This window comes from Macrotis lagotis, chromosome X (assembly GCF_037893015.1).
Source record: "Macrotis lagotis isolate mMagLag1 chromosome X, bilby.v1.9.chrom.fasta, whole genome shotgun sequence".
Lineage (NCBI taxonomy): Eukaryota > Metazoa > Chordata > Mammalia > Peramelemorphia > Peramelidae > Macrotis > Macrotis lagotis.
In genome coordinates, this window is record NC_133666.1 from 547444498 (window position 1) to 547471710 (window position 27213).

The 27213-nt window shown below is 37.9% G+C and overlaps 1 protein-coding gene across 1 annotated transcript; it reads right to left on the bottom strand.

The window, feature by feature from the left end:
* Positions 1 to 2197: 2197 nt before the first annotated feature.
* On the bottom strand, positions 2198 to 20428 carry GEM (GTP binding protein overexpressed in skeletal muscle). Its single transcript, XM_074200224.1, has 5 exons — positions 20324 to 20428; positions 17688 to 18027; positions 10042 to 10118; positions 7853 to 8057; positions 2198 to 5082 (listed from the first exon to the last, which is right to left on the bottom strand). Exons 2-5 carry the CDS (start codon positions 18016 to 18018, stop codon positions 4805 to 4807), a joined length of 891 nt encoding a protein of 296 aa, XP_074056325.1. The 5' UTR covers positions 18019 to 18027; positions 20324 to 20428; the 3' UTR covers positions 2198 to 4804.
* Between the last annotated feature and the right edge of the window lie 6785 nt (positions 20429 to 27213).

Here is a 27213-nt window from a genome sequence, read left to right on the forward strand (position 1 = left end):
TGGAGATTTAGGGCAGTGAGGTGGTGCAGTGAACAAAAGGCTGGATCAGAAGTTAAGGAGACTCATCTTCCTAAATTCGAATCTGCCTTAGATACTGCTTGACCTACAGATCCACAGTTATATGTAGAGATATATCTTCATATAAATATAGATATATAAATGACCATATATTTTTCTATACACATATATGTCCATATAGGATAGACATAGATGGATGGATGATAGATAGATAGATGATAGATAGATAGATAGATAGATAGATAGATAGATAGATAGATAGATAGATATAGATAAGACATATATGTATGAAAAATATACTTCAACAGTAAAATGAACTTAAAAAGGAAATAGGAAATCACTCCATTTCCCTTGCCAAGAAAATTACAAATGGGATCATGCAGAGTCAGAGTGACTAAAATGACTAAACAACAACAACAATGGAGATTTGGCCTACCTATAAAATCCTGCCTTGGAGTAAGACCCCAATTAAAACCTTCTTTCTTGATGTTTTTCAACAAGGATAACCTGGATGTGCTTATAGGTAATTCTCACAAAGACTTTATAGTAATGAGAAAATGACTGATACATTATTGGTTACAACTACTGTGATCTTTTAATGTTCTTTTGGAATCTCCCCATTCCCCACTCTGAGATATCTTGCAAACTGATACCTAAGGGCCATTAAAATTGTATTAGCTCCAAAACAATTTCTTCAGTATATGTTTGATCAAGTCCAAACACTATTTAGCATGTTGAGTTTAATCTTCCTAGGTGATAAAGCCATTTTCTCACATTTACATCAGTTATACAGATGTTAGTATAAGAGTAGGACATATTTCTACTACTTTTTATAGTTAAAATTTGATATAGTTGATTAAAGAAATGTCTGCAGATAATGCTCCAATTACCATCTATTTACTGTCCTTCCATTTTCATTTACAAATGCTCTTGAGATGATCATTCTTATCTGGTTCTTGCTCTCATCTTTTGCAGGCTTGTTTTCCCTTTCATTGGTTTTCTCTGATTTATGATGAGATATTGTTTTGAATTCTCAATGATATTCTATTGACCTAAACTCAATGTCCTTGTCTCCAAGGTTTTCTGATTTAGTAAGCCAATATGCCCAAATGGTTTCTTTGGCCTTTCAGGCCTTTGGGGAGGGAGGAGAAACATTTTTCTTTTAATAGTAGAAAAAAAAGTCTATTATTTTATTCATTGCCCATTTTTAAAGCCTATTCCTTTCTTAAATGGATTGGATTAGAAATGCTACAGATGCATGATATTCTTGTCATCTTTATCATTTATCTTTTCTTCCTCTTCAATACTACCTCTTAAAAGGGACTTGTCCTTCTCTCCCCCCAAAATAACCTTGCCTTCATTTTGTATGTATTTTACATTCTCTTCTTCATGTGCACATTGCTTCCCCCAGTAGACTGAGCACAGGGACAGTTTTATTTTTCTTATATTAGAGTAATTTGTTCAGTGTCTGGTGCAAAGTAGGTATATAGTTGATGTCTGTTGAATTGAGGTAATATATTAAACATTTTCTATGTGGAATGTACCATAAAAAGTCCTAGGGCTAGAAAGATAGAAAAGACTCAAATACTTGAATTTATACTCAAGTAAGCCTCGCCCCCCCCCTTGGACCTCAGATGATCCTCTGTTCAAAACTCATGTGTATTAATTATATATTATTTTGAACTATTATTTGTGTCTTTATCTTATTCCTCTATTAGACTGTAGGCTCCATGGGTGAAGAGTCCTGTTGTCATTTAAATCTTCATGTATACCTATGCCTAGCATAATGTTCTAGCCTTAAAAGTTGCCAAAGACTTGAAGAATTCTATTTTTCACTTTGTTTCTTTCATTCAATTCTTCTTATACAAAATTTCTAATGTGGAAATATCTTATATGATTACATATATAACTTATACCTGATTCCTTACTATCTCAGGAAGGGGAGAGGAGAGGGAAGAAAGAACTAGAATTCAGAATCAAAACTTGAAAAAATATTTTAAAATTGTTTTAACATTTAATTGGAGAAATTATATATATGTATATGTATATATATACATAATTATTATATTTTAACTTAAATTTTTCTGCTTGAACCCAGACAGAAAAACTAGGACAAAGAATGATACAATTACAAAAAATGATGTTAAGGTGAATATAAAAAACAAACTTCCCTCATATTGGTAATGGTCAAAATTGAAATTATCTGCTTTGGGGGTCATATGGCCATTGTTTGAAGGATATTTCTATTCTAGTGAAGAAATGGGGGGGGGTCATGAGAGCTGTCCAAGGTATTGAAAGACTGTCATGTAAAAGAGGGGTCACATTTGTCTTGTTTGAAGCAATGAATGGAAGTTCCAAAGAGATTTAGATTAGATTTAACATGGAAAAAAAAATCCTTACACTTAGAGGTGTTCAAGAGTAGAATGTGCTGCCCAAGGAGGTGGTCTTCAGACTACTTAAGGGTCTCAAGACAAAAATGACCACTTTTCAGGTTTGATGTAGCAGGGATTTTTTTTGAGTTGGAGTGGAGCTAGATGCACAATAAGGTTCCTTCCAGTTCTGAAATTCTCTTATTCTGTGCATTCATACAGGACCAGTTAAAGGAAATTCGTATAAGATCTTTGTAGTCCTGTTCTGGGTCAAGCAGGGACAATGGGGAAGGCCATTTAGTAGGAAATACTATTCTTAAGGCTGAGCCATTTAGATTTTCTTAGTCTCCTGGGTGACACCAAGCAAATCATATAATTCAATTGCTGAAGGGAACCCTAGAGACCATATAGGGCCCACACTGTTTTATAGATGAGAAAATGGGTCCAAAGAGTTAAAGTGATTTGGTCAGGGGTCACTGTTAGGATTTGAATACAGACCTTCTGACTACAATCCCATGCTCTGACCACTATTTACATGACCTCTTCAATGAGTAATAAGGATTCAGCAGGAAATAGTAAAGGGAAGCAGGCATGAAGGTGACTGTGTTTGGGTAGAGCTCCAATAATGCCCAGGGAGATGGAGAAATGAGGTGGCATATGTACATTATGATAGAAAGATATGATGAATTCTCCCTCCAGCAAAATTTGTAATACTCTCCTATCCCCACAGGCCCATAGAGAGATAGTATAAAAGTAGAATTAAATAGAATTAACATCAGAAGGAAGAATTTAGCTAAAGAAACACCAGACCAGACCTAGGTCTTGGAATAACCAGCTTACAATTTTATAATCCTTTATGACTTCCTCTTTTGCTTTAGCCAAGTCCTATCAGCCTTCAGGGAGAGTTGTAAGGTCCATCTGTTCATTCAGGAATTTGCCAGATTGGAAAAGAAGCTCTAGCTATTTCTATTACTTAGCATTTAGATGACCCTTAATACTTCCTAAGTACTTTACAAATGTATCACCTAAAAATATCTTTGTATTATTATAATTCCTAGTCCCCAGAGTATAGATGATGGGAATTTTCTTTAAACCCAATTATGTCCATGCTGTTGTTGCTGCTGCCATTTATAATATGAAGTAATAATAGATAAGTGTCTTCAGAATGCTCTGGCTTTCAAAATTCTATAAACAGCAATCATGACCATCTCATTTATGGAGAGAAAACATTAAAAAAATTTTAAAACATTTTTATTTCTTTTATTACAAGACATGTACGTAAAAACTGGCATATTCTGAAAAAGATAGAAAACAGTAATAAAAATCAACATTTTCCCATTAAGAAATCTGTTCATAAATACACATTATCAAATATTAAAATGTTTATTCTTTCTGCAGAATAATAATAAATATGGCATAGCTGTGACATACACAAGGGTTGTTGCCAAGTACCAGAAGTACATGGGCACAGAAAATGTTGTATAAAAGCTCAGACCACTACTTGTATTCAGACATTTGGCATTCATGTTCCTGATTGCAATAATCAGACTTTTTTTTAAAGGTCTGATTTTGTTTTAATGGCTCCGTGGCATAACAAAAGACGATCACTTTAAAGAGTATTTTGACTTGAAGGAGAACTTGGTTAAAAGGATTTCTCCCCTAAATCAACAACAACACACACCAAAAGGTAAGATACATATTCTAGGATATATAATCTTTGACACCATATGAGGGGTACATATATCAAATACCTAGTCTACAGAACTGCGGATTTCTAGCTGCGGGCACTTAACAAAACTGATTTTTAGGTTCAGTTTCCAGTGAAGTCAGTCACTTCTTTTCACAGCTTTCCCAAAGAACAATATTGTCATAGTGATGTGGCCAGAACTCCAGTTGTGACTCTATAAAGCATTAACAAGGCACCTCTGAGTTTGACTGGGGAGGCCATTCCAATAGGAAAAAAAAGGACAAGTTTCCCCATCCTGAATAACCCTCAGAAGGCCGCATTATATAAGCTGATGCATGTTGGTTTCAAATTCACTGGGTAGAACACTGGATAAAGTTATGATAATAAAGAAATGGTCTTGTCTTGTGTGTTCCATTGTTTCCTTTTTTTTTAATTCTGCTATTATCAAAAAGAGAGAAGAAAAAAAATCATATCAACAGCAAAACTTGTCCTACTGTAAGTCTGGATGGATTCAGGTAATGAAGACAAGTCTTTCCTGTGAATAAATACTGACAAGTAACAAAGACCTCTCATTTCCCATGCATTGTGTTGCATGGTGCCAGTTCCCAACTGCAATGGGGACACCAAGTCTAACAATGAGTGAGCATCCAATCTAATGTAGATTGATTATTGGTCCCAATGGACTTTAACAATGTCCATAAAGGAGGACATCTTGGAGAGGCCAAAGCTTTTAAAGCACAGAGAGGTCATGACAAGACTTGGATTTCAGCTTGAAGGCCATATTCTTGTTATTCTTTGCCACTATCTTGCCCCAGAACCGGCGGGCTTTCTTGGGGATACTCTCTCTCCTCTTCTGGTAAGCCAGTCTTCTCTCATTCTTCTCCTTGCTATCTCTCCTCAGGCGTACCTGCCGGACAATGCCTTCAAACAGCTCTTTCACATTGTGCTGAACTGCAGCAGAAGTCTCAATGAACTTACAATCAAAGACTACTGCACATGCTCTCCCTTCTGCAAAAAAAAAAGGGAGAAGAAAACTCATGAAACCAGATTTGCTCATCTTCAGAGCAAGGATAAGAATGCTAGACTTGGAATTCAAATACTGATTCTCTGAGTTATGAACTGTGTGACCTGGGGCAAGTCAACTGGCTGTAATTTCATTATCTGTAAAATGGAAGCAATAAGAATACCTAGTTCTCAGGGTTATTGAGAGAGTCCAACAAGTATCAAAAGTAAAGTGGTTTGCGAACCTTAAGGTATTCTATAGATGTAAGTCATCATCATCATCATCATCATCATCATCATCTTCTTCTTTGGATAGGCTCAGCCTTCTAAGAGTTACAAGTGGATAAGCAAACTGAAAATTTGTGTTTTTTTAATTCTGAAATTGCCACAGATGTCAATTTTAGTCATTCATGGCCAGTGGTTCTAAACATTTCACTATGATGAAGCACACTCTCCCAATACTTAAATTAAAGCATATAGTATTGTAGAAAGAGCTTTGGAAATCAGAAGTCATCACTTCAGATTTAAGATTCATTTCAAAGATCCTCAGTTAAGTCATGATACTATTACAACTCAGTTTTTACTATTCAAAATAGTTATAATGATGCCTTTCTCTACCTAGGAGGATTGCATGAGAATTCAAGATGGATAATATGTAAAAACTTGCATTGCTTTATATAAAATTGAAAGTCTCAATTTTATATCAGTTACCACCCTCATCTATCAATTGAGATAATTTTTAAAAGCATGAGCATTGTGTAAATCCCCATATGGAGTGATTGTGGTAAGACTTGAATATGGATCACATTGGAAAAATGACAATCAGTGCTGGTAGAAGGCAGGATCATGAAGATAAAATCAGAATGAATCAAAGTAAACTAAAATATTTAAAATATTCTTCTGAAATTATATGAATTCTTTTCAAATTTGCCATAAGGATCCTGAAAGTAAGTTAAACACTTTTTTTTAGGTGTTTAGAAAACTCATAGAATTAAGTAAGCAATCTGCCAAAAAGTTAAATCAATGGCATGAAAGATTTACTTTTCAACTTCTAAAATCTTTTTAAGTTACTCCCAAGATATACCTTATATGAATGTTTCAACCTGATAAATTTCTTATCTCTTGTCAATATTTTGGTTTATTGCTACAGGAATTTTTAAAATATTATAGTTTAAACTTCATTTCAAACTATAACCAGCTTTCCTAATGAGGTGAATTCAGTTCCAAGCTTCAAGAGAAAAATCCCTCCATGAAATACACAGAGTCTGCAGTGAACAACTATCTGATGAGAATTTATCAGCTAGAGATGCATTCCTTGGTCAAGGACTTCCCTGGTAAAGTTCATGGGGAAAGAGCAGCAAGTTAAGCAAACTCACCTTCTTTCAAATATTTCTAGATTCTGAAGTAGTTAGTGTATGCCACACTTCTGCCCTACTATATCCAACCTCAACCGCAATGGTGTCAACAAAAATCAGATTACTTCCTGGTCTTTTTTCTTGCCATCATTCTTCAAGAGACCATACAATTTAAAGAAATTACTTTATTGTTGTTTGTGTTTTCCCCAAAATTTGGGAAAAAATAAGAAATGCTCAATCCTTTTTTAGTATGAACTTATTTCTTTTACAACTCAAGCTATGGACTATAGTATACTAGATTTTCTTACAATGGGACATAATTATGTTATCTTCTATTCTATCTTCTATTTTTCTTTTGAAATGTATGACAATGACTAAATTTATATTAGATTAATAACGCATCTCAGGGATCCTGAATTCATTTATGGAATCTGGTTATCTATACAAACAAAATGAATTAGCTCTTTCTCTTATTTGAAAAATATCCAAATTACACTGACTTATTTAGATCTGATTAGTTTAATGTTTTGAATTATTCCCAAGTAATTTACATAGCTATGGAAACAGGAGTAAAGAAGTTGCTCATCAAGCAACACTCTTTACCCAAAATTCTGCTCTTCACAACTTTTCCTCTAACCCTTGCATGTAGGAGAATGATTTTTCAGTTTACTGAAGCTTTGACAATCCCTACAGGATGTAGCCATATGCCATCAGTAAAAATTTTCATGATAGAAATCTCAGGGAACTTTTAACAGGAACGTTTGGACAACAGTGGTTGCTGGTAGTCAAGGCAAGACTGGTTATTTACCAAAATAAGACCTTGAGATTTATCAAGACATTCCAAAAGACTCAAAGTCCCTGTCCCAACTGGGAGCAAAAGCTACTTTGCAATAAGTATGGAAAGGATCATTGTTTCAGGGCTAGAAAAGACCCTTGAGATCATCGAGTGCAACCTTCTCACTTAACAGATGAAGAATCTAAGGGTTACAGATGTTAAATGACTCAGCCAAGGTCATATAGCTAATAAGTATCAGAAACAAGATTTGAATCCAGGTCTTTCCAACTCCAAGTCTGAGAGAAAGGAGGGAGAGAGAGAGGGGGAGAGAGAGAGAGAGAGAGAGAGAGAGAGAGAGAGAGAGAGAGAGAGAGAGAGAGAGAGAGAGAGACAGAGAGAGACAGAGACAGAGAGACAGAGAGAGAGGGAGGGGAGAGAGAGAGAGAGAGAGAGAGAGAGAGAGAGAGAGAGAGAGAGAGAGAGAGAGAGAGAGAGAGAATAGCAGTCTTAACATAAATGAACCACTTGGTCCATAATTAGGATCTCCCTGGAATTGTACTTCAGGTCTTTAATCACAGTCAGTAGGGTAACCAAACATAGAAAAGAAGGAACCAAGTGACTCTATTACTTGCATCACTTCACATACCTGACACAGTGACTTCTCGACACCGCACAAGATCACTTTTATTCCCAACTAAAATAATGGGAATGTCTTCTGTTTGGCGAGCCCGACGAAGCTGAATTCGAAGCTCAGATGCCTTCTCAAAACTGGCTCTGTCAGTGATGGAGTAGACAATCAGATAGGCATCTCCCACCTGCATGCAATGGTCTTGGAGCCATTCATTTTCCCCCTGGAAGAATGAGAGATACTTTCATGAATAACCCATTTCATTAATGGTATATGAATGTGACAATATTCCATTGTGCATAAGGACTGACAAAGAATATGGTTCCAGGGAAAACTGGATTTTATTTGAACTGATGAAGAGCAAAGTTAGCAAAACCTAGAGAATAATTTATATAACATTGTAAAAATGAATAAATTTGAAAGATTTAAGAACTCTGATCAACACAATGACTAACCATGATCCCAGAGCATTAATGATGAACAATGCTTTTGACAGAGAAGTGAGGGATTAAATATGTAAAAAGAAAAATATTTTTGAATCCAGTCAATGTAGGGATTTGTTTTGCTTAACTATACATATTTGTTACAAGGGTATTGTGGGGTTTTTTCCGGTTGAAGAAGTGGAAAGGATAAAAATAAATCCTTGTTAATAGAAAAAATTTTGAGTTAAAATATCAAGTGGAACAAACTAAAAGAGAAAATCAACCAGTCAACAGGTATTAATTAAATGAGTATATGATTCAAAAGTGAGACAGTCTCTACCCTCAAGAGTCTATGGGGGAAGACAGAATCTTCATATAGAAGTATATACAAAATATGTACATAAATACAAGATCCTTTTCTACCTCCCCCCAATCTCCCCAAGATATCTTTCTGTGTGATAGTGATGAAATGTAATCAATAAGCATGAAGTTCTTACAAGGGATTTACAGAAATAGGAGAATATAAATAAAGTACCTTATAAAAATGCTCACTTTGGTTATTCAATAAATACTTGTGGAGCTTTGGGAGGGGTTAATATTATTTTATTTTTCTCCAATTACATGTAAAAATGTTTTTAACATTTCTTTTTTCAAAGTTTTGATCTCCAAATGCAATATTACTCTTTCCCTCTCTGAGAATGTGTTCTTTCTCTTGAGATGGATAGCATTTTTTAAAATCCTTTGGGATTATTTTGGATTAGTGTAATGCTGAGAACAGCTAAGTCATTCACAGTTTATCACATAATATTACTGTTACTGTATACAGTGTTCTGGTTCTTCTCACATTATTTTGTATCAGTTTTCATAAGTCTTTCCAGCTTTTTCTGAAAACAACCTGTTTGTGAATTTTTTATAGCACAATAATATTCTGTTACGATCATAGAACACAGCTTGTTCAGCCATTCCCCAGTTGATAGGCATCCCCTCAATTGCCAATTCTCAGCTACCACAAAAATATTTACTATAAATATTTCTGTATAATTACCTTTTTTAAAATCTTTTGGGGATATAGATCTAGCAAGGATATTGATATGCACAGTTTTATAATCCTTTGGGTAGAGTCAACAAACATTTAATAATGGTTTTTCTATATGAAAGTACTTTGCTAAGTGCTAAAATAGGTACAAAAGTTAGATAAGACATGATGTTTGTCCTTCATTCTAGAAGAAGACCATGATATCACAGAGGTGATGTCATAACAAGCACATGAATTGGATTTGAGTGAGGGGAGGCAGTGCTAAGTCACCAGCCTTACTTTCTCCTCCAGAACCATCTAGGTCCAGTAACCAGATATGCATCAGGATGTCCTGATAGCATAGATATGACCTTGGATGTGAGGCAATCGGGGTTAAGTGACTTGCCCAAGGTCACACAGCTAATATGTGTCTGAGGTCAGACTTGAACTCTCATCTTCTTGGATCAAAGGCCAGGGCTCTATCCACTGCACCACATGGTTTCTGTGCAAATGTCATATTCATTTGAGAGCTTCTGGAAAAAGCAAATGCTGAAGTCTGGAAGTTAGATTGACAGCACAGTTTCACATGGTTTGAAATAGTCTACTGACTCCTGTGAAAGATGCTTTTCTTACCAATAACAAAATAAAATAGTTTACTGGGTTCAATAAGATCAAAGAACTGGAACCTTTTGTAGTTCAGACCCTTGCTATCAAAAAAAGCCTCTCTCTCTTTAGGACTGGAAGACAAATATCAAATTGGAGCCACATACCTTATTTTCCCACATATCCAACAAGATGATGGTTGCACTTTCCCCATCAACAATCAGGGTTCGTTCGTAGGTATCTTCTAGAAGAGAAAAGAAAAATGGTATTGAAGATATGAACCTAAATGTGATGGTCTTGGATGGGAGGGCTATGCCTAAGATCCACAAAAAGACAGGCTTGGAGATGGAAGGAAACTACATGACCATTTAGTTCGATCCCTACCATTAACATACATTGAAACTATAAGGTTTCATGAAGACCTGAGTTCAAATCTAAGCTCAGATACTGTATCACTCTGGGCAAGTCACTTAACCTCTATTTGCCTCAGCTTCCTCATCTGTAAAATGGAAACAATGAGGGCATTTACTTCACAGAGTCATTTTGAAGATCAAATGAGATAAAATATTCAAAGTACTTTGAAAATATTAAATCACTGTATAAATGCTAGTTATTTGTTCTCTAGAATCCCATAGAAGCAGGTATAAAAATGCCCAAGGTCACTCTAAGTAGCTGAGCTGAGATTTGAACCCAAGTTCTCTGACTCAAGTTTATTTTCCATGCTGTACAGAAACACTACAGTGGTAACCTTGTCCAGCTCTGCCCCACCCTTTACTTAACACATGAAAAAAAGAAACTCAGAGAGGGTGAGAAGTTTGTCCAAATCACTGAGGGAATATTGATAAAGGCAGTACATCCAAGATTTTTCCCCCTGTAGCACAGTGCTTGTTGTTCAATCATTTTTCAGTCCTATCTGACCCTCCATGATGACATTTAGGGTTTTCTTGGTAGAGGTACTGGACTGCTTTGCAATTCCCTTCTCCTGCTCATTTTTACAGATAAGGAAACTGAAGCAAACAGAGTTAAGTAATTTGTCCAAGGACACATCGCTAGTAAATTTGAACTCATGAAGAGGAGTCTTTCTGACTCCAGGTCCTTCACTCTAAATACAGCATCACCACTATAACTTATTTTGCTAACTCCGGTAAGGACCCTACTAAAGATATTTATCCAATACATATAGTACATGGGCCACTTCCACTCACATCTCATGTACAACTTCAACAATTTTATGGAGCCTGAACATTATCTATAGGAGATCACAATATGGGAATAACCACTATCTAAGCCTCCCTGGCTCAGAGCCAATGACCGTTGTGCACAAGGAAATATTAGGCATTCCTATATCTACAAAAGATTGAGACTAGCTTCCTTTAGCCACACAAGAAAGCTTTTATCCTCACTTTATAGTCAATCAATTATGATTTGTAGACCTTTCTTACTGTGATGACCATATATCTTGGTAATTCTGGGACAAGTTTAATGGACTTGAGTTCTGTATACATCCCTCATTTTTTTCCTTTGGGGGGGAAGAGAGAAAGATCTTGAGACACTCATAATGTTGGCTCCAGTTTTCTTTAATTCTTTTTTGAAAAACATAATTAATTCTCCAGAATACACAGAGCTTATTTTACCATTGGAGTAGCAGCTCCAGCTCTTGTTTAGTAATGGAAACTTTCCTTCCCCTCCCTTGTTCTGCTTGTGGGTGAAGGGTGAGCACAATGTGCAAACATAGTTAGAGTCCAGGGGAACAGTTGAGTAGGGAGTAGAAAGGAAGGATTGGGCAAAAGAACAGGGAAAGAAGATGAGATTTTGCAGGAAGTTCTTTCATCCATAGTCATACATCCAGATCCACTTAAAATGTCTTTCCTTTTATTCTGATATTTCTTGCCTCTGAATTTTGATACTTGGAAATAGTAGGATCTTATTTCTCACTGAAGCAAGGAATTATTGTGGTCATCCTGGGAGTCTTGTTATGAACAAATTCTAACTTAACAGGGAAAATAAGTGAAGTAGGCAATTTTTTTAAAAATATGTAATATAGTAATATAGCCTCAAAGCCAGAAAGACTTGGATTCAAGACTCATCTCTGACACATACTGTCTTTTTGACCATGGATTAAAATTAACCTTTTAATGCTCTAGGCCAAAGAGTCTCAAAGTATTATCCAGGAACCCAAGGGCGTCCTTAATATACTTTCAGGGGTTGGTATTGTTCAATTATTTCAATCATGCCCAACTCTTCATGGCACCATTTGGAGTTTTCTTGGCCAGTAAACTGAAAGGGTTTGCCATTTCCTTCTCCAGTTCATTTTACAAATGAGGAAACTGAGGCAAATAGAATTTAAGCAATTTGACCAGTTCATACAATTAATAAATGTCAAAACTATTTTCATAAAAATACTAAAATATTTTAATTTCTAATACTATTAACTATTGAGATATAGAACTCACATAAATAAAACTGTTAGGAGGATCCTCAATAATTAAGAGTATAAAGGAATCCTAAGACAAAATTGTTGATCTAAACAAGAGAAATTGACAGCCTGCATTTATTAAGAGGGTTCTCTCATTCAGAAGTTCCCTAAACCATTGAAATCTTAGATTCAGGCCCAAGCCCAACCCCACCTACCTAGCAAGTACAGAGGAATATCTCTCTGCTCCAGTTTATAATCCCTTCATCTTGAAGCTATAAACAAGTGGGTGGCAAGAAGTACCATATGGGTGGAGAAGACTGCCTGTCAGTTGTTGCCACTGTGTGTGTTTATCCCTCAGCCCTCAGCCTCTCCACCTCCATATGTGTTTATGTCTCTTCCCATCCTGATTATGACCCCTGTTCATGAGTTTGATTAAAAATTCTTTATTCATGTCATGTGTATCATTCCTTGAATATTCAGGGGGAATAAAATTTCAATAGGATGTAGTCATTTTATCTTAAATACTTGTGGGTAGGACCTCTTGAATTTGAGATGCATACTTAAGGAAAACATTCATCTGAATCCATGATAGAACACCAAGGTTTAAATTTAAGGAGTCAGAATCAGATTTTAGGGTTATTAGGACTAATCACTCCTCTTCATCAAGGGTCAAAATGGTCAATTCCCAAGGGAAAGGTTTTTAATCTTTTCTTTTAGGCCCCTCCCTAAACTCAGAAGCTGGTCCTTTCACACCCTCAAAATGGACTTCTCTGCAAATCAGAATCAAAGGGGAAAATCAGATAGTCCAGGGTCTGAGAAACAGTGTGATCTGCTGCACACAGACTAAAACAAGTATCAGGAATTGGAGAGAAACGAGGCAAAACCATATTTTTTCTGGGTTTTAAGAGAAAGTCATCAGGGGAGGAAAGGAACAAGGGATCTATCTCCAAGGGATGAAGAATCCAAATATCTTTAACAACATCACATTAAAAATAATTTTTCTTAGTGTTATCATTTACCATCCTATCTCTGCCTCCAAATAATTGTGAGCTTGAAATAATAGGCCAATAAGATATACAATTGGGCCCTATTTTACTTTGCATAGGCTAGATGAAGAGATCTGAATTTATATTTTCACTTGACGAAATGCTTTAGGGACTCTAGGAATGTTATGATGTCATGAAAGGAACATTTTGAGCCAAGAGAGATACATGGGTAACAATTCTGACTCTTACATATTAACTATGTGACCTTGGATAAGATATATCAAATCCCTGAGGTACACTTTCCTCATCTGGTAAATGGGTCTAATAAAAATTGTGTTTAGAAATCATAAAGCTCTTATAGAAACATGAGCTCTTATTAAATGCAAGTTTCTTATTGATGGTCTTCATAATTAGGAACTAATAAATGTCAGTTACCCAGGAGTTTTGATTTTTGCCCTTTCTAGTGGGGAAGGGATGGAGGGGGGTCATAGAGAAAGAGAATTCAGTTCCTTATGAGCTTTGTAGGAAAGTTGGGTGAGTGGCAGCAGAGAAAGGTTTTAAACTAATTGTATTTATGTTATGTTTTTCAATTGTCTGAGAGGACCAGAATTTTAGTCATTCATGGGTCTTCTTTCTTATTGGGCAGTTAGATGATACAATAGATAGAGCAGTAGCCCTGGAGTCAGGAGGACCTGATTTCAAATCTGATCTGACACTTGAGAGACTTACTAGTTGTGTGACCTTGAACAAGTCATTTTACTAATTGCCACTCATCCAGAGCTGTCTCCAGTCGTCCTGATTCATATCTGATCACTGAATTCATATAGTTCCAGAGGAGAAAGTCAGGTTGGTGACTTGACATAACCTACCCCTTATTCAGATTCAATTCACTTGCTTGTCATGGCATCACCTTCCTGATGTCATGGTCTTCTTTGAGAACAAAGGACAAACAACTTATTTACATGTTGTCTCACCTGTGAGAAAAATTATTAAACTATCATATTAATAACTAATTATTAATTTGGGATCCAAGTTTTACTTCTTTATTTCTCCTTCAAGGCCCAGTCCCTAAAAAAAAGTCATTCTCTGAAGGACATGACTGATTGATGAGATTGTGTTAGCTTTCAAAGAAACATGTTCTTCAATCTTGGATGGGACCCCACCCAACTAGAAGATTTAGAGTGTAACTAGAATCCAGTGTAGGTGAAAGGAAAAAGAAGTATTATCCTTGTTACCCCTCCACTAGAGTTTAGGGTGACCCAGTTCATGAAGGAGAAAAACCAATCACAGTGGTCTGGACAGAAATGGGTTCCCTTGTCCACATTGTTGGAGATAGTTTTATGATCAAGTCATATTCTCTGCAGGAGAAGCTGGAAACTCCTAGCCCACCTCCTTATTAAATGTCCACCAATTAGTGTTGCTAATTTTCACTTGTCAGAGGCATTTCCTTTCAAAAATATGAAATCAGGAAAGTAATAACATGATAAGCAAGTGAATTGAATTTGAGAAGGAGGCTATGCATAGTCATCAGCTTCACATTTTCCTCCAGAGCTGAGTCCAGTGGCCAGCTATAGATCAGGACAGCAACAGATGGCCCTCAGTAGGTGCCTAATAAATGCTAATTGATTGATTGAATGTATGAGTGAATGTCTAAAACTGAACTCATTATCTCCCTTCCTCCTTCTGAATTTCCTTATTGCCAAGGTTTCTGTCCTTGAAGACAAAATCAAGAAAAATTTATCATGAGACCTAACAAATTTCCAGTATCTCTCAGATTCTCAGGTGGCATCCAATCTATCTTTCCAAGTACATGAATGAGGTGTCTTTTCAACAGTCTGACTAATAATATAACCCACTAGAAAAATCTGTAGAATAATTCATTGTCTTTTTATTCTGAGAAACTCATGGGTGTGAAAGAACTCTAGAGACTGTCAAGAAGCATTTATTAAGTACCTGCTATACTTATATATATAAGTACTAGACAAAAATCGATTATTATCATTTAGAAATATGGTTTTAGAGTAGCAATATGGCAACAAATTTAGAGAGCAGACTCTAGAGCCAAAAAAACTTTGGCTCATGTCCCAATTCTGACACAAACTGGAAGTGTGACCTTGGTCAAGTCTCTTGTCTTCTCATTGCCTCAGAGACTGTGAATTATAGAACAGTTGTTAACTTGCCTTAGGAGAAGGAGGTTTCTCAATGAGAGTTGCCTTTAGCCAATGAAATCACAGGTGTAGATTAAAAGAAAGATGTCATCAATTCCCCCCAAAATTCAATCAAGCCTGGAAGTATCACCCAGATATGTGCATCAATCCAACAATACCTCATCATCACTATGTTAAGTTCTAATTGCACTTTAGAAAAGACACATTCCCTACCTTCAAGCAATTTACAGTCTGGTAATGAGACATGTGGGAATCTGCCCAGCTTACTAGATGGACCCAGTGAGCCATTTTAAAAGCCATACCCACACCCTCCACCCTTGTGAAACAAAGAGGAAGATACCAATCATGAAGCAGCTTCTATTTCCTTCTATCTGATTCAGAAAGAATATTGATTTCCCTCCCTAATCCCCCCACACACTTTGCTTTGCTCTTTATTTATCTATGGTTCTCCTTTTCTAGGAAAAATGAATAAATTCTTTTCTTATTTAGTTACAAATTAGCAACCTTGTCTCAGCAGAGAAAGAGTGAATCTGAACATACATTGACTGTATGACTGTCAGCTATACACTATCTCTCTACCTTATTTTCTTCATCTATAAAATGGGAATGATACGATATAATGTGAAGTCAGACTTTGAAAATGTGGAACTGAAAGAACTTCTAGAAGGAAGGAAGGAAGGAAGGAAGGAAGGAAGGAAGGAAGGAAGGAAGGAAGGAAGGAAGGAAGGAAGGAAGGAAGGGAGGAAGGGAGGAAGGAAGGGAGGAAGGAAAGAAAGAAGCATTTGTTAAGCACCAATTATATGTGAGGCACTATTCTAAGCACTTTTCAAATATTATCTCACTCCACACAATAATCTTTCAAAATAGTTGCTATTAAGATTCCCATTTTATAGTTGAGGAAACTGAAGCAGACATATTAAGAGACTAACTTAGGGTCACAGAAATAGTAAATGTCTGTAGTAAATGTCTGAGATTGGATTTGAACGCAGGTCTTCCTGACTCTAGATCCAGGGCTTTATCTGCCAAAAATGCTAATTACTACTATTTTTTAAAGTGCCATTGTCATCAATTGTTACTCAAAGATATTGTAAATAGCAACTAATGAGGTTTGCATGTATCTCCAATACATGTACAAATGTTTTGAACACTTAAAAAGTGCTTTATATTTGTATAGTACTCCTGTTCCACTATCATTTTGCAAAAGACCCTCAGGGATTTCACTACATCATTTCTCAGCTGACTATTTTCATGGACTTCATGATCTCTGGAAATTCATCATTTTGCAAGAAGAAATCAATACGGAAATTCTCAGCCTCTCCCCAGACAATTTCCCTCCCCAGCTGTATGTTTTTGTCATCCCCTTTATCCCTATCTCTGTAACCTCTTTTTTTTCACCTTTATCTTACTATCTCCCATTAGACTGTAAGCTTCTTACAGCCACAAGTTATATTATGCCTTCCTTAATATCCTCAGAATTTAGCACACACTTATTATATGTTTAGTGACTATTTTAATTGTTTTTATTTAACATTTCACAGCTAACTAAGCATCTCACCACCATGATCCTTGAGGCTGCTCATTGACTTCCCTCTTGATGTGGTTGTTACTCTGCGTTTTCAAGAACAAAAATAAAGCCATCCAGTGCCCTAAACTGAATAATTCTTGAGAACCTTTGGATTCTAAGTGTTCCCATTACTTGATTTCTGATCAAAATGAACAGATCAGTCCACCCTGAACATGTTTTTTTTAAAGTGTAATAGTATGAACAATATTATCCCCACCCTTCTACTTGGACTTGCAGAGAGATAGAGCTCTGCTTTTCCCCCTAAGGTATGCACATGGATTTTTCCAACATGAAAATTGAAATCATCCCTTTAAGAGAAGGGGTAATGAATGACCAAGGAACTAAGCCCAGGATTATACAGTTATGGAAAGTGGAAATAGGATTTTATGTCCTTGATTCTCACCACTAAACTTCACTTTTCTTTTTTGCTTATTCTTAGAATTCAAGTCTTCTCTTTTCTGGCCAAGATTCAGAAAATTTTAATCCTTATCAATGACTGCCTTACTTTTTCTGGTCTTTGGGGTTTGAACCAGTCTTGTGGCTTTCACAAAACAGTTAATGCTAAGAAAGCATTATCTCAGTTACTAAACCCTATTGACAAATAGCTCAGCTATTTCACTCTACTTTTATTGTTGATGTGACCTGTTGACTAGAGACAGTTGAACACTTAGCTACATACCTCCCAACACCTCACAGTCACTGTCCATGCTGTCAGTCACGCCTGCAAAGATGTTGGCCAGAGTAGACTTGCCCACACCATGTTCCCCAATCAGCACCACTCGATAATATGTATTTCCAGATTCAGAGGAGATAACCGAATCCGTGGAATCAGATGACCAACTTCGCCGGTAGTAGTCTTCTGGGTTCATGGAGTATCGGTTGCGGTTGTTGTATGGGTGGGGGTCTTTCTGAACCATCAGGTGCCTCCCATCTGCAGGGATGCTCCAGCGTTGCTGCTGTGCCTGTAGGGCTGTACTGCTTCGGCGCATGGTGACATTGTTCAGAGTCATTGTTGGTTCCTGGAAGCAAACAGAACAGGACACCAGGATTATGTACTTTGGGTTTCACCAATTTTTTTTTCCATGAAATGAGAACCAAATATTTCCAAGATACAAAATACCAGTGAAACAGTCCTGAACTCTAAGTCTGAGTTGTTGAATTACACTCCTAGGAGTAGATTTCCTAATCTACTTTAGGTAGCAAAAACAGCTCTAGGTACTAAGGAAAGGGGAAAGGGGGAAAAGTTCCATGGATGGATCAAATCATATCATAAGAATGAGCAGTCCCCAAATAAGTCATAAATTTAGAAGAAGATACTAGAAAGGTCATGTACTCCAAGGCACTAGCTTTACAGATGAGAAAACTTGGGCCTAGAGAGATCAAGTGATTCCCAGATCCTTTGGCCCCAAACCCAATGCTTTCTCTACTGTTCAAAGCTGCTTCTAGCTCCTGAGGGCTGATACTGAGAGTTGATCCTAAAGTCACAAATATGACAGAAAGAAAGAAAGAAAGAAAGAAAGAAAGAAAGAAAGAAAGAAAGAAAGAAAGAAAGAAAGAAAGAAAGAAAGAAAGAAAGAAAGAAAGAAAGAAAAGAAGAAGAAGAAGGAAGAAAGGAAGGAAGAAAGAAAGAAAGAAAGAAAGAAAGAAAGAAAGAAAGAAAGAAAGAAAGAAAGAAAGAAAGAAAAGAGAGAGAAGGAGGGAGGGAGGGAGAAAGAAAGAAAGAAAGAAAGAAAGAAAGAAAGAAAGAAAGAAAGAAAGAAAGAAAGAAAGAAAAAGAAATCCTCCTCCATTTAAATTCACAAGAGGAGGAACAGACCAGAGACCAGGTTATCATTCCAACTCATTCTGCACTTATTACACTGATCTATCCATCATTGTGCTTTGCTTTGATTGGAAACCTGTGGCAATGACATCATTGTCCCTCTGCTTGAGCTCTATATACATTTGAACTACCATGTTTAGTCACATTGCCTTGATGCTCTCCAGCTGCTGAGAATACTATTTCAATTTTTTTTTCTCCTTGAGGTTTATGCCGTCTGCTCACTGGCATGCCTTTAAAAAAACACCGCTCTGAAGTAACGTGTGCTCAGCCACTTCCAAACCTATCAGACATACACCGGGAATACCCACGCTCATCACTTTTCACTGAGTCCTGTTGCAATTCTTGTTGGATCAACTGAGCTTTTGAATCTTCCACAAGTCTCAATTATAGAAAACAGATACAAAAAAATGGACTATTGGGTATCAGAAAGACGTGAACTAATGCATAGTGTGGAACTGGGATGGCTTCAAATCTCCCCTCATACTCTTTCTGTGTGACCTTGGGGTAAGTCACTTCTCTTCCCAGGTCTCAGTATCCATATCTGCAACGTCAAGGGGCTGAACTACCGGACCTGCAAAACCCCTCCTTAGCTCTAAAACAGCTGTAGTCGGATCAACACCCCCTAACAGGTCCGCTCTAGCTTCTAGATTCCCGTATTGTGCTTCCCTCTTTCCTGGAGTTTTCGGAACTCAATTTGTAACTGGAGTGGAGCATTTACATTTTTTCTCGGCAAAAACCATTCTCGGGAGCATTGACCGAGAGGCATATCAGATTCCCCCCCCCAAAAAAAAAAAGACGATTAAAGGCATATAAGAACAGTATCCTCAAAGTGGCAGGGTGTGTGTGTGTGTGTTTTTTTAATTTGGGGGCAAGGGGAGAGATAAAAAGACATCATCACCGTCACCATCCATCTGCCTAGAGAATTGGTGCTGCTTAATGGGATCGTTCCCCGATCATCCCCCGAAGGACTTGCTATTATTTTCATCTTAAGACCCTTTCTTTTTCGGGATCCTGGAACTCTAAGGTCACTTTTTGCTACTTAGAAAGAAGTTCAGGTTGACTGAGGCCGCCACATTCTCCGCTCCCAGGAGCGCGCGTGCCATCCTCCAGCCTTGCCCCATCACCCTCCAGCCTTGCCCCATCACCCTCCAGCCTTGCCCCACTGCAGAGGACTCTGGCCTCTGATAAAGCCCGCACTGTAGCTTAGCCTCCCAAGAGCACACACACACACACACACACACACACACACACACACACACTCACACTCACACATACACACACTTACACATACACACACATATACATACACACACTCACACACACTCACACACACACATATACATACACTCACACATACACACACTCATACACACACATACATACACACACTCACACTCATACACACTCATACATACACATACATACACACACACACACACACACACACACACTCGCACTCGCACTCGCACTCGCACTCGCACTCCCCACTCTACCTGACTTGTCCCAGCTCCTTCCAGTCCAGGCGGGATGGGATGGCCGGGCGCCTGGGGCCGGTCCACGCCGGGCGCGCGGGGCCGGAGGACCGCTCGCGTGAAGGCTGCCGTCCTGCTGCCTCTCTCCAGCCGCCGCGGCTCCCCCAGGTTTATATTAAGCACATCTGATCAGACAGGGCTTTTCCGTGACGTCACTGCCCTGGCCCCGGAGCAGGCGGCCCCCCGCCGGGAGGAAGCGGGGCTGCAGAAGAGCCCGAAGTTGCGGGCGCTCCCAGCGCACACAAAACCAGTTCCTCGCAGTCATATGATTTTTCTTCCCCCCTCCCTCCCCAATTCTCCACCCGCTACTCCAGAGTGCCAGGGAAGCAAATCCTGTGACTTTTTTTTTTACAAGGTGAAAACAAGAAAGTGGAAAAATACTCCAAGTGTCACTTAATCGTCTTTCCCGGCAACGTACTCGAGAGCTGCCCAGATGAAGGATACGCAAAGGCTTGGGGGTTGCTTTACAAAGGGAAGCTGGGGCTCCATTCATTCTGCTTTGTCACGACAGCATCGATCAGCCCTCGAGGCTGGGACATCCAGCCTCCGTTATGAATCTGGAAACTGGAAAACGGGGGGAGGGGGACAGAAGAGAAGTACTGATTTTAGCAGCATCTTCTTTTTGGAAGAAATAGCCTTGTGTCTCTTTTTACCCCCTCTTTGGCCCAACAAAAAGAGTGGTGACAGCTGGGGAGCCACTGATGTTTCTCTGCTCCTTCTGCAGAAAATGAGGGAAAGAGGGAGAAGGGGAGACAGAGAGCTTCAAAGGGCAACAGTTAAGGGAAAGCAACAACGAGGTATTGAAAGAGATCCCCTGACCCTCCCTACTTTCCTCTACCCACCCCACCAGATGCCACCACCACCACCCATCCTTTGCAGGACATTATAATGTCAGAGGATTTGATCAGAACCTCAGTCATCATCATCATCATCATCATCATCATCCTCCTCGCTGCAAAAATCCTCAGTCATATCAGTGCTTCAGGCATGATGCCAAGGCCAGAGAGTCATTAGCCAGGGATAGGAATGGTGTCTCCTTCACCCTATGACACCTAATGGATTCCATTGAATAGTGTGCGTGTGATGCCAGTCCTAATCTACCAGCATATGCACCTTCTTAGAGGGCACCTGAATTTCCCCTGATGCTGTGTTGGGAGATGACTCAGGGCCTTTTCAATGTATCAATCTTTTCCTCTAGCCAGTTTTGCTTTTGGCTTGGCCAGTGAGTGGTAGAAAGAGCCAAAAGGCACTGCAGCTATCTCAGAGACCAAGTTCAAATGGTCCTCCACTTTAAAAGGAACTAGAGTCATCTTTTTGGTTATCTGCAAGTGGTTTATCTGCATTCTGGATTATCCTGAATGACTTACTGCTATCGTGAGAAGAATCATTTAAAACTCCATTCAAATGCATCCTTTCTTCTATCCAACTAGCCATATTTCTATATTATAGATCATCAGTTCTATTTTCAATGGACCAAAAATCACAAAACCACAGAATGTCAGAATTTGGAAGGGTAACGGAACTCTGCCTGAGCAGAAATCTACTGAACAACTTTCCTGGACAGTGGTCATGCAGCTTTCACTGAAAGCCCTCTATTAATGAGATATTCACCACCTTCTAAGGCAGACCAGTCCACATCTGGATAACTCTGATTGCTGGGAGTCCTTCCTTACTTTAAGCATAAAGTTGCTTTTCTTCATATTTACTCACTGCTACTAGTTGTGCCTCTGGGGCCGAGATAAATAAATCAAATCCCTTTTCCACATGCTATTCCTCTAAACACTTTTAAGATATCTCTCATGCTCCCTCCATAAAGGCTTCTCCAGATCAAACAACAAGGATTTATTAAGTCTACTCTGTGTCAGACTCTGTGCTAGGGGCTAAGGATATGTATAAAGATGAAACAATCCCTAACTCTCAAGGATCTTAGAAAACATTTTCCAGTTTCTTCATCTAATTTTCTTTTATTGTGTGGTCTCCAGTTCTCCTCACTTTCTAGTTGCCATTCTCTGGATATGAATCCAAACTATTAGTGTCATTCTTAAAATGTGGCACGCCATAACTGGACACAATATTCCAGATGGTGTCTGATTAAGGCAGAGTACAACAGCAAAACTATCCCATCCTTCATTCTGAACACTATGCTTCTATTATCACAGCTGAAAATCACATTTGGTTTTTTGGCTGCCGTGTCACACGCTTGACTCAAGTCAAGTTTGCAGTAACAGTCACTAAAAGACAATCACTGATTACAGATAATAGATTACAGATTACAACAGCTACCAATTCTAACTCATGAACATGGAAAATATTCTCCTAAACTTCTTTTCTCTCACTGCAGCCTCCCATTAGAATGGTTTTGATGAGGAAGTCTTCAAATAAATATTGATCGGTATCCCAAAGAGATCAAAGTAAAGAGAAAGGAACCTATATGTACAAAAATATTTATAACATCTCTTTTTGTGGTGGTAAAGAATTAGAAATGGGGGGTGGCTAAGTGGCGCGGTGGATAGAGCACCAGCCTTGGAGTCAGGAGGACCTGAGTTCAAATCCGACCTCAGACCCTTAATAATTATCTAGCTGTGTGGCCTTGGGCAAGCCACTTAACCCCATTGCCCTTGCAAAATCTAAAAAAAAAAATTAGAAATGGAAGGGATGCTTATCAACTGGAGAAATGACTGAACAAATTATGATAAATGATTGTGAAGAAATGTTCATTTCTGATTCTCAATGATTTCATAGACCATAGCACACAGATCCTTCTGTCCTCCAAAATCTCCCAAAGTCAGTCCAAGCCCATGTTTATTGCTTCCATGATATCTAGCCAGCTCATCTTTGCCATTCCCCTTTTCCTTTTGCCTTCAATCTTTCCTGACATCAGGGTCTTTTCTAATTAGTCCTATCTTCTTATTATGTGGCCAAAGTATTTGAGCTGTTTTAGCTTCATTATGAATCCTTCCAATGAGTAGTCTGAATTGATTTCTTTAAATATTATAAGAAATGAAGAGCAAGATGGTTTCAGAAAAATCTGGGAATATACTGATACAAAGTGAAGTGAGCAACAAGAAAATGATACAATAACAGCAACAACTGTCTTGATGACCAATTGGGAAAGACCTTTAGCTACTTTGATCAAAACAGTTATTCAAGACAATTTCTTTTGGCTTTTCTTTTACAAAGCAATAGGGTAAAGTGACTTGCCCAAGTTCACAAAGCTAGGAATTATTAAGGGTCTGAGGCCACATTTGAACTCAGGTCCTACTGACTCCAGGGTTGGTGCTCTCTCCAGTGTTCTACCTAGCTGCCCCTATCCAAGACAATTTCAAAGAACCCATGATGAAAAATGCTATCCACCTCCAGAGATAGAGCTGATGAATTCTCAGTGTAGATAGAGGTATACTTTTTTTCACATTTTTATGTTTCTTGTCTTTTATATATTGAGAGCTAGGCAAAGTTGGCAAATATGGACATATGTCTTACATGATTTCACATGTCAAATTGATATCATATTGTTTGCCTATCCATTGGATGGGGGAGAGACAAAAATGAGGAAGAGAATTCAAAACTCAAAATGTTTTTTAATGAATGCTAAAAATAAATTAATAAGGAAAGAGAAAAGTTAATTCACATACATAAATCCATAAGAAAACTATCTTTTATGATAAAATTGCAAAATTGGAAGAAAACCATCAATTGCTATCTAGTCCAACTTTCCATGAAAAGCAAGTATCCCTTCTTCATTAAGACCAACTGTCCATCCCCACCCTGATCTCACCACCCCTCACACACCCTTATGTCAGGGGCAGATAATACAGGAATATATACTTGTTAAGGGTTGTTCTAGCTCCACCCATTCATTTCATAAAGAATTGTCATTTAAGAAGTTTCCCATTCAACTTGACATATATATATATTGAGCATCGTCAGTGCTATTAGACACAGAGGAATAAAGACAGAACACCAATTCTGATGATTCCAGAATATTCTAATAGAAAATTACTCCTATATAACAATGAAGGTAGAAAAGAGAAAAGAATTAGGGAAGACAGGAGGCACCTGTCTTTATACAGGAGAAACCAGTGCTTCCAACTGTAACCCTTTTGTGTCAAAAATTCCGTCCTGACACCAAGGCCTTGTTATTCCTTTGAACCATTCATTTGTCTTCCTCATTGCTCTGACCCACATAGAACTTGGGGGTTCCATTGCTGGCACCTCACCAATTTTCTCACTGTCATTTAGGCTCACAAAGCTTCAAGTCAGTTTTATCTAGACAGTGAAGGAAACAGAAAGGTCTCATAAAGAGTCAAGAATCCCTACTCAACTTCTATTGGGCAACCCTTCTAACACATCAGGGACACCTCCCTCCCTGCACCCCCCACCAAGTCCTCATGATTGACACTTTTAGTTTCTTGTCTCAGGAAAAAATAGAAATTTCTGAAAGCCTTTTACAGTCTGGCTGCAGGTTATCCTTTCAAACATTTCATATTAGTTGCCCTCTCACCTGGCAATTGAGATCTACACAACCCAGTTTAGAAAACATTATTTTCTAGCTCCATACCTTTTTGTATGTTGCTTTCCATGCCTAAAATGTTAGGTATCATGACTGCTTGGGTTTCAATTTGGGCTCCCTGCTCCTCAAAATTCCTCTCCAGGGACAGGTTCTCAAGCCATTACAATGGCCTCACTGACTGTATGTATAAAGCTCTTTCCAGATTCTGAGACAATGAGTAACTTTGGTCTATTTAACCAATCTTCTCTTTTTAACCTAGGTCCCATAGCCCCACCTTGACCACAAAAAAAAAGTATCTTTAAGTAGCTATGGAAACACTATTTTCTTGGACTTCCTGAAGGGTCTCTGTTTCCTGCTCTGTATCAACTCATAGAGCTGTTCTATAGTCTAATTTCCTTCCTCACTCAGTACATGAACATTTTACCTCAACTGGAGTCAATATCTTTCTGCTGTTTTCCTGTAAGGAACTGGATCAGGTTATATAAATTGCCCAGAGTTTGTTTTTCAAGATCTCCAGAAGAAAGGTAGGACCAATAGTTCCTAATGGTTGCTCCCAGTGTAGGTTCCTTTGACTTAAAGAGAAACAAGACAGCCTCTCACCACAATATTTTGACATAGAACTAGTTCTTGGGATAGGTAAATATATTCCCCTGCTCTGGGTAGGAAATAAGTAAAATTTAATTCAGTTCACTTAAGCCAAGTCACTGACTAGTGACATCATTTCAAACCTCAAGAAGAATGTTGCTGCCACTGTTCCTAAGAACTAGACTCTAAAATGTATATGGGGCAGCCCTATAGATAACTACATTTCTTATAGAGATAATTGAAGAACAGCCTTGGAGAGTTTCCAGAAATATTTCCATAGTCCCCTCTTGTGGTCAGGGTGGAGCTCTGGATCTCAGAGTAACCCATCCTGAGAGCTATAATCAGCAGTAGGGTCAAAAAAAGAATGCTATTAGAAGTGTTTGAGTAGAAAATGGAAAGAACTCCCTTCCATATTCTCTAGTGTGGTCTGAAAACAGAATTATAAAGCTGCCCAACAATTCAAGCTCTTCCTTGGTGTCCTCTTACTAAAGACTTGTCCTATTCTGAGAAAGAGAGCACTTCTTCCTACAAGAACAATAAAATAAAAAGTTTAGACCTCTCAGCTCCCTTCCAGTAGAAAATTTATTAACTTATTAGCTAAGTCCACCTTATACTCTTTAAATTTCCTGAGAAATACACTTCACTCTATGGCTTTCACAATGAATAAAACATTTTATATCCATTAATCTCACTCAAACTACATAGTTATAAGTCTTGGAAATAGACAAAGCTTATATTATCTCTATTTTTATATTTGAGGAACTAAGCTCAGCAAAGCTGAGAGGTCACTAAGTACATCACCTAGAGTCTAATAGAAGTTGAGACTTGGATCCAGGCAGCAGCAGCAGCAACAGAAACATCACCAGCAATAATTATATAGCAACATGTACCAGGTACTATGCTACGTAAAACAATGTATTTGATCCTCACAAAAAAAATTCTGAAAGGTAGGTGCTATTATTCCCATTTTATAGATGAGGAAACTGAAAAAGAGGGCTAAGTAAGTATTTGTTCAGGATCACAAAACTAGTATGTATCTGAGGGCACATTTGAACTCAAGTCTTCCTGATTCTAGGGCTGGTGTTCTAGCCACTGTATCACCTAATTGCTTACCAACCTCAAATCAAATGCTCTTCTCATTACTCTACCCTACCTTTCAAATGAATAGATTTTGACTGAAGTATATGGTGAAATGCCTGAGCTAGAAATGACTGTCAAGGGAACAGATTCACACTCTTATAATGAAATAGAGAAGCAAATCTTTACCCTGTGGGGACCTTAGCCATGTAGACATTCCACTCTGACCTGGCAATTGAGGTCTCCACAATCCAGTTTAGCAAAGTGATTGCTCCATTCATCAGTTCTCTATAACTCATAGACATAGCCCAATATCCAGTCCTATATTTGGTCCTAAATGAATTTATCTATTTTACCATCTGTCAGTTTTATGGCCTCATTGCCACAGAGTATAAAATACTGCATGATGGTCTCTCAGGGGAAAAACATTTTAAAAACCAATGGTCTGTTAAATATATAAGATGCCACTACCTTAAATGAACCTCTAGTCATAGAGTAAATGTTCTTTCAAAACAATGAACTTATAAAACTCAGTGTTATTATTCTTTTTAGAAAAGAATTCTTTAATTTTATAAGAAGATTCAGGGCAAATCTCTTTGAGATGCACTAGGGAAGCTTTAGATTTTAGTATTCATTTTCATCAAATTGATGAAGAAGTGTACTTGATGGAGAAATGTAA